The following is a 15,873-nucleotide window of genomic DNA, read 5'->3' on the forward strand; positions in this document are numbered from 1 at the left end:
TAAAATTGTATATTATTTTTTCTTTATTTTCTTTAGTTAGCTAAACAAATTACTCTTTCACGCACAGTGGCCTAAATACGAGGCCAAAAATAGAAGTATTCGAGTGAACTATCTAAGAACACCCTCATGTGGTAAATAGTAGGTATAGGTTCAAATGGGATTTCCAAGTTTACTTAAGAGAAACTTCAAACTCACAATGTCATATATTTATTAAATTATAAAATATAAATAGAAATAAATGAGCCCCCCGTGCCCCCAAAACTTTAAGAATCACTGGTACGCACTCACTATAAATTCACAATCATTGAACACCCAATGATTCCCACGTAAAGTTATTATTTGCACCAACTTGACGCTGATGTTATTGTAACACGATCGCTAAACCAAACTCTTCATAAACATCGTTAACTTAATTGCTTTGCAACCTACTTCAAAATGGAGGTTCTCAGTTCGGTTGTTTTTTTTTTTTATTTGTTACCTCATAACTCCATACATTGTAAACCGATTTGAAAAATAATTTTTAAATAAAAGGATATAGTAACAGATTGGTCCCATAAATACCTATATCAAAATCTGTTCAATAGTTCAGTTTTTAATCAAAATAACTGGTTTTACCATAGATTAAATAGATTTTTTGTGGGATACAAACTTTAATTATATATATTGACTACAAATAAGACAACTAAGAGAATACTCTATTGGAAGTTAAAAAAAAATTAAATGACTATAAAAATTTAGGTTATGTTTTGTGTTTGTTAATTCCTTAATGACTCAACCAATAGTCTTCGACCATTTAGGATGCGGAGAAGGACTTAGACTTTTTTTATGCAACTTAAAATGGCAAACAAGCTGACGGCCCACCTTGTGATGGAAAGTAGTAACCGTCGCCTATAGACATGAGCAGTACCATGGACACAACGGTACTGTTTCGCCCATGGTACGTCCCATGCGTTGCCATCCCTCAGGACTCAGGTGTTATTCCTCTGTACCCAGTAAATTCACGCCATATCTCATCCTACAAACCGAACACAGCCATGCAAATACAACTGCTTCACGGTAGAAACACGAATGAGAAAGAGGTGCCCAAGCAAACGACTTTTGTACAAAGTCTCCCACTGGTGAACTACTCAATATGTTATCATCTCAATGACGTGGAAAGAGTCGCGAGTATAAACTTTTATTATAAATTATGTGGCCATGACCATGGCCGTAGGTATAGAAAGATAAAATAATATATACACAGAACACGATAATCAGTAGATACTTTTAAATAATCTATTAAATAGTAGATAAACAAAAAAAATATTATTACATTCATTATGATTACTTGTCAATTAATTGATAAGTTTATTGCGAATGAATTGGCATAATAAATATCAGGTGTACCCGCCACTTCGTACGCATATAAAAAAAAATTTTGCTTAATAGACACGAGCGAGAATGGAACTTGAGATTCAAGAGGCCTCAATTCACCTTGATTCCACGAGGGTCAGCGGAGGACATTAGATTTTTTTTTAATACCTACTAGCTTCCCGGGAAGCCTTCGCAAGGGTGTACTACATTTTTCATTTCTATGTTAAATTTTTCATACATTTTCTTACATACAAACAATGTACGGATACGGGCTTTTGCACACAGCACTTAGGGTTGTCTTAGCAACATAACATAAAATTGATGTAATTTAATCCTTTAACATTATGTAGCTATTTACTTAAATTATGTACTTTCATATGGATTTAAATATATATATATATATATATATAATTTAAATGAATATTCATTTAAATTAAAAAAAACATTTCCGAATGTTCAAAAATTTTTTAATTATTACTATTAACAAAATCGCCAACTTTCATATAAATTTATTTGATGATATTATTGTATTACAATATATTATTATACAAAATGTTATATTACAAATATATAAATATTACATTACAAAATATTCATAAAGAGAAACCTACAATTTGTTTCAGACAATAAATTATTATTGTCCACAATAATAATAATAATAAAAAATAATTACCAGAGGCCATTTTTATTAACGAAACAATTAGCACACAACGTACACGGTTCAATGCCAAACCCTTTATTGCCGAACAAGACTCGTGAAGCAGAACGTTTAAAATTATCTTTACCCACAATAATAATGGTGAATCCCCAAAATTTTAAACTAAGATTATTTATATAGATAATAATATAAATATAAACGATAACTTATCGTAATAATAAGTCTTTACTAATAATATAAATGTGAAAGTTAGTTTGTTTCTTTGTTTGTTAATGTGTCTATTGGCGCCTTAACGACTCGAGCTCAATCAACTGTCATGAATTTTAGCGTGGTTATAAAAATCATTTGACATAGAGAAGGATCCGCTATTTTTAACTCGATTTTTTTATGCAACTTAGAATGGCAGACAAGCTGACGGCCCATCTGATGGAAAGTAGAAACCGTCGCCTATAGACATGAGCAGTACGATGGACATAACAGAGTATACTGTTTCGCCCATGATAACCCCCATGCGTTGCCATTTCTAAGGACTCAGGTGTTATTCCTTTGTACCCTGTAAATTCACCGCCATATCCCACCCTTCAAACCGAAACACAGTCGTGCAAACACAACTGCTTCACAATAGAAACACGAATGGGACAGAGGTACCCAAGTAAACGACTTTTGTACAAAGTCCTCTTCTGGTAAATTAAAATATGCCGATTGAAAGAACAAAGTTGCGTACTCAACCAATAAATACGTATATAATTTTAGATGCTTCCACAAGAATAAATAGTTTGGATATATGTTCATATGGTTTTTCAATACAGCAATGCATACATAAATTAAGAGGGTTGCCACATTTTTTTTTCATATTTAACAAATAATATTATGATATGACACAACTTACTTGCGTGAATGAGCGAAACGCACATTCTCTCTGTGGTGTCTGTTGCAAGCCCTGACTAATTTAGCTCTTAAAATTAATCGCTGGTCATCAGCGCGTCAATGTAGTCATTATCATTAAATCCATGTAAATGACGGTTCTACTTGAATATATTTTTTATAATAGCACGTCATGTGACCATATACAATTTTGAACGAAAATACATTTTTTTTTTCATACTATATTTGAAAGATTCCAGGTGTAGACATCATGGGAAAGGCCATTCCATAATGTTACAATATCGTTTACATTCACAAACTTATTTGTACGTAAACGCGAGCAGTTTCCATGTAGGGATGCCAGTCACTAGCCCATCCTCGAATGCGATATCGGAAAAGAGCAGGTGGAATAAGGCAGTGTAGTACATTTTATTCTCATAGTTCCCCACACTATTTACTAACGAGACATTTCTTTTAATAAATTAATAGGTACCTGGATCAAGATAATACAGAAGACTTTATTGCGGTAAAATGTCTCTATGGAAAAATTTCCCAATTAAGTAGGTACATACATAGGTATATTCCAGTGTGTTCACCAGCATAGAACGGGCCACCCCTTTCTTTCCCGTGGGTGTCGTAAGAGACTAAGGGAGGGTGAAGGATCGACTCTTAAAACATCTCCAAAGCCTAATTGCGGTTACCAAACTGCCTGCCAAACGCGACAAATACTGATAAAACCGCATGAAGATAGGCTTATGTTCAGCAGTGGACATTTAAAAGCTGACATGATGACAAATTTGTCGCACAAACGACGACGCGGCACAAATAGGTAGTTGCGAAAATAACCTAGGTAAAGGTCAATTATTTTCGCAAAATTTTTACAACATTATTCTGTTATTAAATTGAATAAAATATATTGCATTGCATGTTATCAGTAACATATCTAACATGGGTATGATATACCTACTGATAACACATCGATAGCAATATTATTATTAACACATGTATTGAAGCTCCTAAAATTAACAAGGTTCCCGCCAGGTTGCATCCAGATAACGCGACAAAATCGTTATTATAGGTATTTGATTGTATGATAGATATTTTTGTATAAACGAGTATATTTATGGGTTTATATTTATAAAATAATCTACTATCTACAAATGATAAGTATCAATCGAATCGTATAAATTAGTACGAACTGCATCCGCGCCTCATTTAAACATAGGCTACCTACGGGCCTTCACCACAAAAAGGCGCCCGCCATAAATGGTCTCTTGCCAAAAGCTAAATGGAAAAATGGGATCTTAATTTTCTACTGTATGTGTACTGAAATTTTATTACTAGCAACACTATCGCCACGGCCATTTGTAAAGAGTGAAGAGAGTAAGCAATTAGCATGGACCTAAATGAGAATTGCTTAAAATAATAGAATACTGAATGTCACAATAATTCTTTCTATTTTCACCTCATCTATTCAATTTTAAATACTGTACAAGTACCTAGTAAAATGATTGAAAATTGTATTAAATATTTTGAAATATATGAATCTATTTTATATGTAAAAAGGAGGGCTCCCACCACAGATGTAGCGTAAAGACCCACAGATCCTAAATGCGGTGCTGAACTGCGTAGTAGATTTATCTCTTCGAATGTTAATCGTTTATCCGTGACCACAATGTAAACTAATAATTAACCAATAGTAGGATTTTTGTTCTGTCCATTCTGAATAAAAAAATCTATCGAAGTAAATATATAGTATATATCTCGTTCAAAATGTGAATTGTTCCAGGCGTATAAGTAATTACTTCTTACTTCTAAAATGTAAGAACACAGCAATACAACCGATATTTCATGACAGAATGTCTACGATTCTACTTATGTGAACAGAAAGTTAAATTAAATCGAATACATTATTCTTGTAGCATTGAAGAGATCTGCACATGTCTGGATAGTCTACGGAACGTAAAAAAAAGTTGGCACAAACTATAGATAAAACTATGTGCGCAATAAACTAAAATAAGATAAAGTATGCGCGACGGCGAGAGTTGTAAAGTTTTTGCTGAGGAATAAATGACGTCAAACAAGGGCATACCGTAGAGTCGTCACTCAACTAATACACTAGTTGACTGTACTACACGTGTAAGGGCCGCGTCAAGAGGCCGTATTTGTAGTTACATAGTCTTCTAACATATCTAACTGGATGACGGCTTCACTTGCCCTTTTAAGAAAGCGATCAAAAATACTTCTTAATTAAAAATATTACTTTTTTCCTTCTTTTTTTCTTCATATTAGGTTATGTACCAAATAATTTTTATTCCATTAACCTTACGCTATTACATTTATAATATTAGTAAGGATATGGATTACAAATCACCAAAGAAATCTTTTAAACGTCCTAAAAAAACAATTGTCGTAATTTCCAACTTCAACTACATGCAAAACGACAAAAATATATTAGTACATTATATACAGAACTGTCGAAGACAACTATGGTTTATATGTCACGGTCATAATTAGAATTCAAATAATCTGACATATTCTAAAATAACCTACACCCACATACCAAGTAGTGAGATTGTTGAAGTCGCCAAAAATCTATGAATGTGAAAGACGACGACGAAAGATAAAAGATTCACTGATAGACTTTAGAAGGCTAACCTTAATAAATGTCTTGTCTTCCGGAATTTATCTTCCCTAAATATTTGAATTTAGAACGCGGCATCGAATCAAAATGCAAAAGGAGTTATCTATCCGTTTAGAATTATTTAGCTGTCGCATAACGTACAAAAAATACATTCGAATTAAGAACTACCTCTTTAAACTTGCGCTGTACGTACAACTATAAAAAGATCGTGTGCAAGTCACATTATATTCAAATCACGCCCAAATTATTTACCGCCGCTGAAACCCATTACAAAATCGAAGCTTTATCTCTGATTTAATTCAAATAAAGAATTATGGCAATGCAGCCATCTTGCTGAGAATTCACCCTTCCTTACCAAGGAAGCCAACATCCCGTTAACCATTTCTCACGGGGCACACGATCTAACTGAACATTAGCATGCACTTTACTAAACCGTTCTGCATACATTTGTTAGTCCGCAGACTGGATTGACGGCAGTTTTATGTGTTTACTCATACACATGGCTTTTAAGTAGACAGTGTTTAAAGTGCGAGAATCGCAATTTTAATGTGTACAAAAGCAAGGCAACAGTTAGAATAATGTTTTACCTAACCTATAAACTCAAAAAGTTATAGAATCTTGTCAAAAACGAAAAGAGCAAATTGACAATGAGTAATTTAAAAGACACGTACAAATATTAAAATTTATTATACAAAAAAAAAACATAATAAACTCAACGGAGTTTAACATATTCATAAATGTATTTGAATTAATCCTCTCCATCCTAAGGTTGCCTGGAAGAGATCGCTGATTAGTGAAAAGGCCGCCCTTTTATGTAATTAAGTATTAATTTTTTTTGTGTACATATTATTAATCTTTATAATCTATATCATTTTTTGAAGGGAACAATAATTATTCCAAAGGGAGACTTTATACAAAAGTCGATTGCTTGGGTACTTCTGTCCCATTCGTGTTTCAACCGTGAAGCAGTTGTGTTTGCATGGCTGTGTTTCGGTTTGAAGGGTGGGATATGGCGTGAATTTACTGGGTACAGAGGAATAACACCCGAGTCCTCAGGAATGGCAACGCATGGGGGGTATCATGGGCGAAACCGTATACTCTGTTATGTCCATGGTACTGCTCATGTCTACAGGCGACGGTTACCACTTTCCATCAGGTGGGCCGTCAGCTTGTTTGCCATTCTAAATAAAAAAAAATTCATTCATACATATTGCAATAATATTTTGTCACATTTTGTATACTTATTACTTATCTAGTTGTCAATTCGTTAATAATTAAATTTAATAAAAAATACGCTTAATTAATTATAAAAGCCTCAAAATAATGAACACAATACCAATTTATTGATTGCCTACAGTCTTTATTTCATCAATTTTTCTAAAGATTTCTAGCGAAATTTTATAACACAATTTGAACATACATATGTTAGCATACAGATGCTAACATATGTATGTTCAAATTGTGTGTAGTGTAGTTTGCGGTTTGAACATTATGACAGACTATCATAAAATTGTACTAGGTATGATCCATTCTAGAAACTTTCTCTTGCAAACATGGCGAAACAATTCATCGTATATACAACTACTACCTATAATCTTGCGTGGGTATAAAATGTGTTGGCAGAGACTGGACTTTGGAAACTGAATTTTATTACCTTTGTGTTTCGTTACGAGATTATGTGCGTATATTGTATGGTTTGAAATATATGTATATTGCATATAGTGGCATACAAATGGTCCTACCATGTCGCAGTCCATGTTATGGACTAGGGAGGCTTATATTCAGCAGTGGACTGATATAGGCTAAGATGATATTATAAATGGTCAAACGACAGTCAATAGGATTTAAGTTTTTACGTTTGGCTACAAAAATTTTGACGACCTCCGTAGTGCAGCGGTTGCTTTGCTTTGCATAAATGAGGGGTTCGAAATCCGATCAGGCCTTCTAGACAAGTGACAAGCGAATTCGTCGATGGAATCGACATCGCTAGCGAGTCCGTGAGATGGAATGAGTCATTCGGCAGTTCTATCTCACGAACTCGCTAACTATATCGATTCCATCGAGGAATTCGTTTGCCATTTGTGTAGAGGCCCGGTATAATTTAGGAAACGATCTTTTCTAAATCTACATGTTCCGGGATATAGATCGTTGTATGGTTCCTCATAATACAGGATATATCCGAAGCCTGAGAACCAAGCTATTGGTCTGGTTGTGTATATCATCATATCCAGCCCCTATTCTGCCAATAGTTTTAGTTGCCAAGTTTGGCAGGCGAGTTGGAAAACGCAGTTGGGCTTTGATGTTTTAAGAGGGACGCTGTTGCCCATCTCTCCACCATTAAATATCCTTAGTCGCTGGAAATCATCGTGATTGATTTATTGTTGAATACTTGTTTCATCATCATCTATCATCCCTCACTGATACCCCGCCAGTATATACTGATAGAGCAGGCGAGGTAACCATTCCAATATCAACTATTGGACACCCACGGAAACGGATGGGGTGATCCATTCCATACTAGGAACACACGGCGGATTGTATGTATAGCATTTATTAATTTTTTTACCTAAAAGAGAGGCGCAACACAAAAAAAGTAATGTATTTTCACCGAGTTGCAAAATATGCTAATCAAATCTGCTAATTATAAATCTTATTAATATTGATCGAAGCTTAATTCAAATAATATGTTACTAGCTGTCAGTGAGCCGGTTTCATGGTTACTATCGAAATTGGTCAAGCGCAAACACGTGTCACACACATGACGCTTCATTAACCTACTGTTACAATTACGTAGCATTGACCATGTGATGTGATATGACCATGACAGCGAACTAGCTGTGACGGCGGCTCCGTCCGCGTGAAACAATTCGTGTCTTATTACATATTACCTACTGTTACTGTTTTTATATATATATATATATATATATATATATATAAATTATTTGAGTTATCATGATTATCCAAAGGGAGACTGTACAAAAGTCGATTGCTTGGGTACCTCTGTCCCATTCGTGTTTCTACCGTGAGGCAGTTGTGTTTGCATGGCTGTGTTTCGGTTTGAAGGGTGGGATATGGCGTGAATTTACAGGGTAGAGAGGAATAACACCTGAGTCCTCAGGAATGGAACGCATGGGGAGTATCATGGGCGAAACAGGATACTCTGTTATGTCCATGGTATGGTGTCATGTCAATAGGCGACGGTTACCACTTTCCATCAGGTGGGCCGTCAGCTTGTTCGCCATTCTAAGTTGTATAAAAAAAAATCATCTCAACCATTATCCATTCACTGAACATAGGCCTCCCCCATAAACTGTCATAAAGAATGGTCCTGATCATGAGCCACCTGCATCCGCTGACTCCCTACAATGCGTTTGAGGTCGTCATTCCATCTAGTGGGGGAGTCGTCCTACACTACTTTTGCCCGTACGGAATCGCCATTCGAGAACTTTTCTTCCTTACTTGGGTATTTTTTAATTTTTATTCAAATCTTAATACGCGAGTTTAATTTACTCGTATTTTATTTATAATTTATTTAAGCATTCTCTTACCCAGTCAATCTTTTTGTTACCTAGTATACAATAAAATAAAAATTTCAGAAGTAGTTAAGTATACATTGGTAAATATTTTGCTTCAATCGACAAAATTATTAAATATTTTAACTTTTAAACCATTGCAAATTGGTAAAACAATCATTTTTATGTATACAATTAACTACAATATTTTATTATACATATATATTTTTCTTTGTTTTATATTCCAACACGTGCTCGTGTAAAATACGTGATAAACTATTAATATTTACAATGTATGAGTAAATTTAAAACTTTTATATTACCATTATATTACTACAGAGTAAGGTAGTTATTTACACTATTATATTGCTATGACCGCTTACTTATGTAATTGAATACTTTCAAGACCAAAGTATTAGTATAGTTCCCAACATTCCGAGGATAGCAGGCATGTTCCAAAAGGGCTCTTTACTTTATTCATCATCATCATCATCATCATCATCATCATCATCATCATATCAGCCGTTAACTGTCCACTGCTGAACATAAGCATCCCCAATGAAGGGGAGATTCGCCAATAATTGCTCCACTTGGCGGGTTGGTAACCGCAGTTAGGCTTTGATGATGTTTTAAAAGGGACGCCGCTGCCCATTCCTCGACTATTAAATTCTCATAATCGCTCTCTTTCAACGCCCAAGGGAAAGGAAAGAGTGACCCAAATATGCTTTTAATGAAAATAAAAGAAAAAATTACACATACGTTATAATAAATTTGTATCAGAGTTATTAGGTTGTAACAGAAAATTGTAATCCAAATAAAACCTACCTAGATACCGTAGATAAAGAATAGCACCAACAGTTTAATATAAATGAAAAAAAAATGACACAAAAGCGGAAGTGATATTGCCACGAATTTCGCGCGTTTTTTTTCATAATGGCTGCATGCCAATAATGATCGCACCGACAAATGAAGACATACGAAATGGGAGTGACGTCTCCGGATAACAGTTTGTTTCAATTTGATTGAGTCAATTGATTTTAATAAAAAAACCAAGTGTTGTTGAAATTATCAAAGGACCACTCTGTATTCTATCTCTGTGTTTTCAACTATGTAAATATGAAGTCAGTATCTACTAACGTAATTGAGCTCGGACAGTGTGTGTACGTATTGGTTCGAAATAAATATATATGTATTAATTAAATTAGCGGCCATTTTCAATTACTTTAAAAAGGAAAACATATTAAAAGTCAAATTAATCAGTAAAGAGAAGTACCGTTACTAATAATTATGCAGTTTTTCTTGTTCGTTCAAATGCATTCGTAAGATCTTTGTGTAATTTTTATATTTCAACTTAACGTTACAATATAATTTGTACCATATACCGAGTAAGTAATGTACATTATAGGTAGCCTATTCATACACATATGGATAACGAAGTTTGACCTGTTTTTGACAAAGCATTCGTATTAAAATCTGTGGATTGAGACACTCTATCTACATAATCTAAGCCTATAAATACGATACAAAAATTAGAAATCGGAACTATTGATATTTAGGGCCAGTTTTACTTTTTCCTAAAAAAAAATATAAAATCAAATAATTTAATCAGTTTACCTACTTAATGTTATAAATGAAAGTAAAGCTTACCTAGAAAATTTCTCGGAAACGATTTCTCTGATTTGTCCATGGTGCACGCCTTCGGAATGACTTTAGAATCTGAAAAAAAAAATATATAAATTTATTTTTTTATTCTCACGCTTGAGTAGGCCTAGGCAACGGGGTTTTTTTTTTAACGCCATAGCATGCTAAAACTAACACAGTAACCTCAAATCAAATAAATAGATACTATTTACGCAATTTCTAATGTGACATCTCATTTGGCCCAATCATCACTTTGTGACCCCTATGCTTACTGCTAAAAGGTACATTTCAAGTTTTTTTTTCTCTACAGACAAGAAAAAGACGTTGGCAAATTAGCATCGAGTCATTTGCAGATCGGAATTACCTACTTTCACACTACTGAAACCGACAAGTGACAAGTGTGAAAGTAAAATCGACTTAGCATTAGTACACGGAGTTGCTATTTAGTTATCTATTAATTAACATATATAGCGGACAAGAGCGATTAGATGCGATATCACTAGAGGAAGACTTTGTACAAAAGTCGATTGCTTGGGTACCTCTGTCCCATTGGTGTATCAACCGTAAAACAGTTGTTTGCATGGCTGTGTTTCGGTTTGAAGGGTGGGATATGGCGTGAATTTACTGGGTACAGAGGAATAACACCCGAGTCCTCAGAAATGGCAACGCATGGGGTGTATCATGGGCGAAACAGTATACTCTGTTATGTCCATAGTACTGCTCATGTCTATAAGCGACGGTTACCATTTTCCATCAAGTGGGACTTCAACTTGCTTGCCATTCTAAGTTGTATAAAAAAAAATCTACAATTTGCATATTGTTCTTTTGTTATTTAATATATCATTAAAAATAATCTTAAATCAATAAAATTCCGAATCGATGTATTTTTGACATCAATTAATGTCCACAATTTATAATAATATAATGTGATAAAATTGTCCTACACAAAAAACATCAACTTCAACTATTAAGAAACTATATGACCATTGAATAATTCAATATTTCAATAATTTCAATAATAGCACAATTAAATTATGGTATTCAGCAATATAATACCTATATTTACTGCATCATCTTTTTTTTTTTAATTACCTATAGTGTACAAATTGAATAAATTATATGTACAATAAAATTGAAATGATTTTTTTTCTCTTCTTATTCTTTTTTTACGAATTCGATAAAATAATAAATACAAAAAAGCTTTTAAGCTATCTACCATATATATATATTTTTTTACTGGTAATATCTAATTTTTTTATTCTGTTAATACTCTTGTACACTGTTAAATTTAAAACACGTCGAGACATCGCGTCGGCCATATCGTTTGGCGCCAGACTGTAACGGATTGTGAGCAACGCCTTTTACGGCCTGGCAGGAAAAAAATACGCGTTCAGTAAAAAAAAAAGAAACAGGATCAACTGCATACAGTTTAATTCTGATATTTATAGCTCATATTTAGCGGCACTCGAAGCGTATAATTTGTTTTTAATAACTATGTTAAAAACTAATATGAGTAAATTTAATGAGAGTCCCATTTATGGCCTGTGCCGATGTGGGACTCTTGTGTGAGGCCGCGTCTTATTGGCCGGACACTTGGTTGATAGGCATAGACATATTTAAGGGGCAAGCCGGGTGGGCCGTACCCACAACAGAATTGTCTGGTGCCCATATAACAATAACGGGGGAGAGAAGGGATTGTTAGTAATGAGGATTAACAACCCCATTACTAGCAGGGTATATTACTAGCAATGGAGTTGCTAAATCCGGGTCTTTAATGGATGAAAATGAAATGCGAGGTACGCGGGGCACCAGTGGAAGATGATAGGTGAGAATAAATATAGGTCAGTTGGCCCACCATGGTGAACTTAACAAAAATCAACCATGATGTTTTCCAGGGGAACCGCGTGGAGGTCGACCTGAGAAAGTATATTGCTAGCAAAGGAACTACCAGACCTAATTACTAACAATCCCTTTCCCCCCGCTAATCCGGGTCTTATATCGTAGTCAATAATAACCGGTCGACATCTACGCGGGTCCACCTGAGAACCATCATGATTGATTTAATATTTAATAGGCCAACTGACCTGCTCACCTATCATCCCTCACTGATGCCCCGCCAGTTTATACCATAACGCTAGTGGGGTTACCATTCCATCATCGGCCATAAAAAAAATATAAAGAGCCGAGCTTTCAGTTATAAATAAAGACAGGTCGGAGAGAGCAAATGCGCCTATTTTAAGAAGCTACGGATATTATAATTACCATCTATTTTAACAATTCTAACATGGTCAAAGTTGGACAGGTCTTGACTGCGGTCCGGGAATTTCAAAATCGAATCCCAGCCTAAACCTCCGAATTAAAAAAAAAGACATTAGAAAAATAATTTTCATTTGTATCGAGATTTGGGCGACACGTAAAACCGTAGAGCAATAAGATTAAGGTTGCCTGGAAACTGTTGCCGCTGCGCTGCGGGCGAGACACGTGTCAAAAAAAATTTAAAATAAACATACAATATTATGTAACCACAGGAAGTGAGAGCGATTTCAATCAAAACATGAACGAAAAAATTGTGCGAGCAATCTATTTCGAATAATCCAAGGCCACAAAATATGTCATGTCATGGTGTCCATGTAAACTCATTGATACGAGTTCAATTTCAAGAGAATTGTACAAGAGCAAGCCTTTTCGCAGAAATAAGTAATTACGGATAAGTCAATGTACACAGACAACAAACCTGTCTACCCTGTCAGGTCGACCTCCACGCGGTTCCACTGGCAATCATCATGATTTTTTTATTTTATTTCTTATTACATTCCTTAATGTACTTGATAGATAACATTTAAACTTCAATTATCGTCCAATTTGTTCGATAGGTCAACTGAGCTAACTTCATCCTCATGGGGGGAAAGGGATTGTTAGTGATAGAGACTAAGAATCCCATTGCTAGCATTATACCCAACTAGGTCGACCTCCTCGCGGTTCCACCTAGTTTACAAGTTTAGACGGTTAGGTATTTTGACCAAACGACCAATGCGTGTGACAAGAGGCTATGACTCAGAAATTTTACTCATAGGATCGACATTGTGTGTATTTGTTAAAACATATAATATATAACAATAATAGTGATGTTTGAAAAATGACATGCTCTAATAACAAAATATATATTGACAGATAAAAGAAAATAAATAATTCTATTTTTAAAAGTAATATAAATAAAACCTCAACAACGATTATCACTTTCCAACAAATGAACCGTCAGCATATTTCCCATTCTAAATTACCTAAAAAAATCTAAGTACCTAGATAGAATCGCATGAAAAAATTAAACTATGAATAACATATGAATTTTGACTTGGTTTCATACAATGATAATTTATTGGTTTCATAATGACTCATAACAACCATACACAATGTTATTCAAACACATGGATTTAATTAACAAAGTTCCGGATACCTACTTAGCTCGCTATTTGTACAAATTTTATTGTACAATAAATAAATAAATACTAAGAACGTACTTTTTTCTCTAGTATACTAAATAGGTTAGGTTCATTGTTATCGTTTAAAGTTAAAAAAAAACAATAGATAGACTTATTTTAAGACCGACTTCCTCGAGTCTTCTTCCGCTAAATATTTTATTTAATCTTATTCCTAGGTACCTATCTAGACATTTTTATTTATTCCGTGTCTAGTCGACGACAGGTTATACCTAAACTATAGGAGCATAGCTATAAGTACGTACAGGTAATATTTAAGTTCATTATAGACCATTTATTTTAAATCTAAATACCTAGCTAGATTAATAAAACTATAATATTCACTTCAAATAACTATTTTAAAAAAAGTTAGAATTATATAGAAACAAGAGGTCATTGTACCTATATCCATCTGTCCTTTGCTACGTAAATAGGTATTCCAGCCAATTCATAAATATATCTAAGTACATATAACAATACAATAGCAACAGCGGCAAACTATCAAGATAATCTATCAATAACAATGAAATTTCCATTGATGTCATGTCCCACTATGTTTGATTGACTGTGTTTCAAATGTTTAATTCATAATTGATTTTATTTACCTAGCTATTTGTCATTACATGGACAAAACATTTCCATTATACTAATTTGTAGCTTTGACTAACTTGGGTTAAAAATATTTGAATAGAGAATTAAATTACATCATTTTTGTTAATATGATACAATAAAAAGTCCTGTCTAAATAAAGAAATCATTAAGTGTAAATAATATAATACCTACATTAACTTAATATTTACATAAATAAGACTCTGTTTAATCTATTACACTTGCAAAAAATATTTAAAATAGATCACCTATCTAACGATATTAGTGAATAATTTAAGAAGCGTGATGAATAAGTGGATACCTAGTTAAATCCACGAAATATTCTACAGGTGGTACCCACTATCTACATTATTATATTTAGGTATCGTACATAAAAACAAAACACGAAAAATCATATACTTTAACACTTTTTATTCATAATCTAATAGTTTTTATAATGAGACTTGCCATGGTCTTATAATAAAATGGGATAGGTAGGCAACTGATAGGTATTCTGTTTTGTAACACTGTCATGTCGCCGGGCCGGTTGTTCGCCTATCAAGAAACAGCTGTTACTTACAAAAGGATATTTTACCGTTAATATATTATACTACAATAAACTAAAAAAGTAAATGGTTTTTAAAAAAATAAATGGGTAGTTTAACTAGAAATTAATTAAAAATTATTACTTACCGTCTTATTTTTAAACACCAAAATATTTATAGTTTAATTATTAATTCACACTTAACTTATATAAACTAAAACACAAAGAGGCATACACAAATTTTTAGTAACTAGCACCGATAAATAACAATTAATATACTTAATATTCTTTTTAAAAATAACTACTATTGACACGAAAGTTCTGAAGTCGAAAAGACGCACACCCACCACCAGCAAGCGCAGAAACCCGACTAATGCGACCTCACGTGGTAAATCTCAAAATTTGTTTGAAGTAGTTGCGTTCCGTTTTATCCTTTGAAAACTTAAAATAATAGTTTTAGCTCATGAAAAAAAAATACTAAATAATAAGTACATATCCATTATAACTTCTACAGTTAGTTGCAATATAAACTTTGTAAAATATTCTTATCTGGATTTTTTACATCTACTTTGCCTATTCGAAATTATACTAAG

The 15,873-nt window shown here is 33.7% G+C and overlaps 1 protein-coding gene and 1 long non-coding RNA gene across 4 annotated transcripts in view; one reads left to right on the forward strand and one right to left on the reverse strand.

Annotated features, from left to right (window-relative positions):
• LOC113516253 (sialin) overlaps positions 1–15,648 on the reverse strand; it is a 71,872-nt gene extending 56,224 nt beyond the window's left edge. The window contains exons 1-2 of one of the 2 annotated variants that reach the window (XM_052895201.1): positions 15,430–15,648; positions 10,679–10,747 (exon numbers count right to left, since the gene is read on the reverse strand). In XM_052895201.1, coding sequence (XP_052751161.1) covers positions 10,679–10,718 — 40 coding nt within the window. In that variant the 5' untranslated portion in view covers positions 10,719–10,747; positions 15,430–15,648. Of the gene's footprint in view, positions 1–2,026; positions 2,155–10,678; positions 10,748–15,429 lie in introns of those variants that run through there. The other variant, XM_052895202.1, reaches the window with a different exon arrangement.
• Positions 4,103–11,726, forward strand: LOC128200764 (uncharacterized). 2 transcript variants are annotated; one of them, XR_008252866.1, is made up of 3 exons: positions 4,103–4,192; positions 4,665–6,333; positions 10,983–11,724. It is a non-coding gene; the product is annotated as an uncharacterized LOC128200764 (long non-coding RNA). The 2 variants fall into 2 exon arrangements; XR_008252867.1 differs by having other exon boundaries at positions 4,107–4,258; positions 10,983–11,726.
• Positions 15,649–15,873: the final 225 nt, after the last annotated feature.

Source organism: Galleria mellonella, unplaced genomic scaffold (genome assembly GCF_026898425.1).
Source record: "Galleria mellonella isolate WM207_F2 unplaced genomic scaffold, CSIRO_AGI_GalMel_v1 utg266, whole genome shotgun sequence".
Classification (NCBI taxonomy): domain Eukaryota; kingdom Metazoa; phylum Arthropoda; class Insecta; order Lepidoptera; family Pyralidae; genus Galleria; species Galleria mellonella.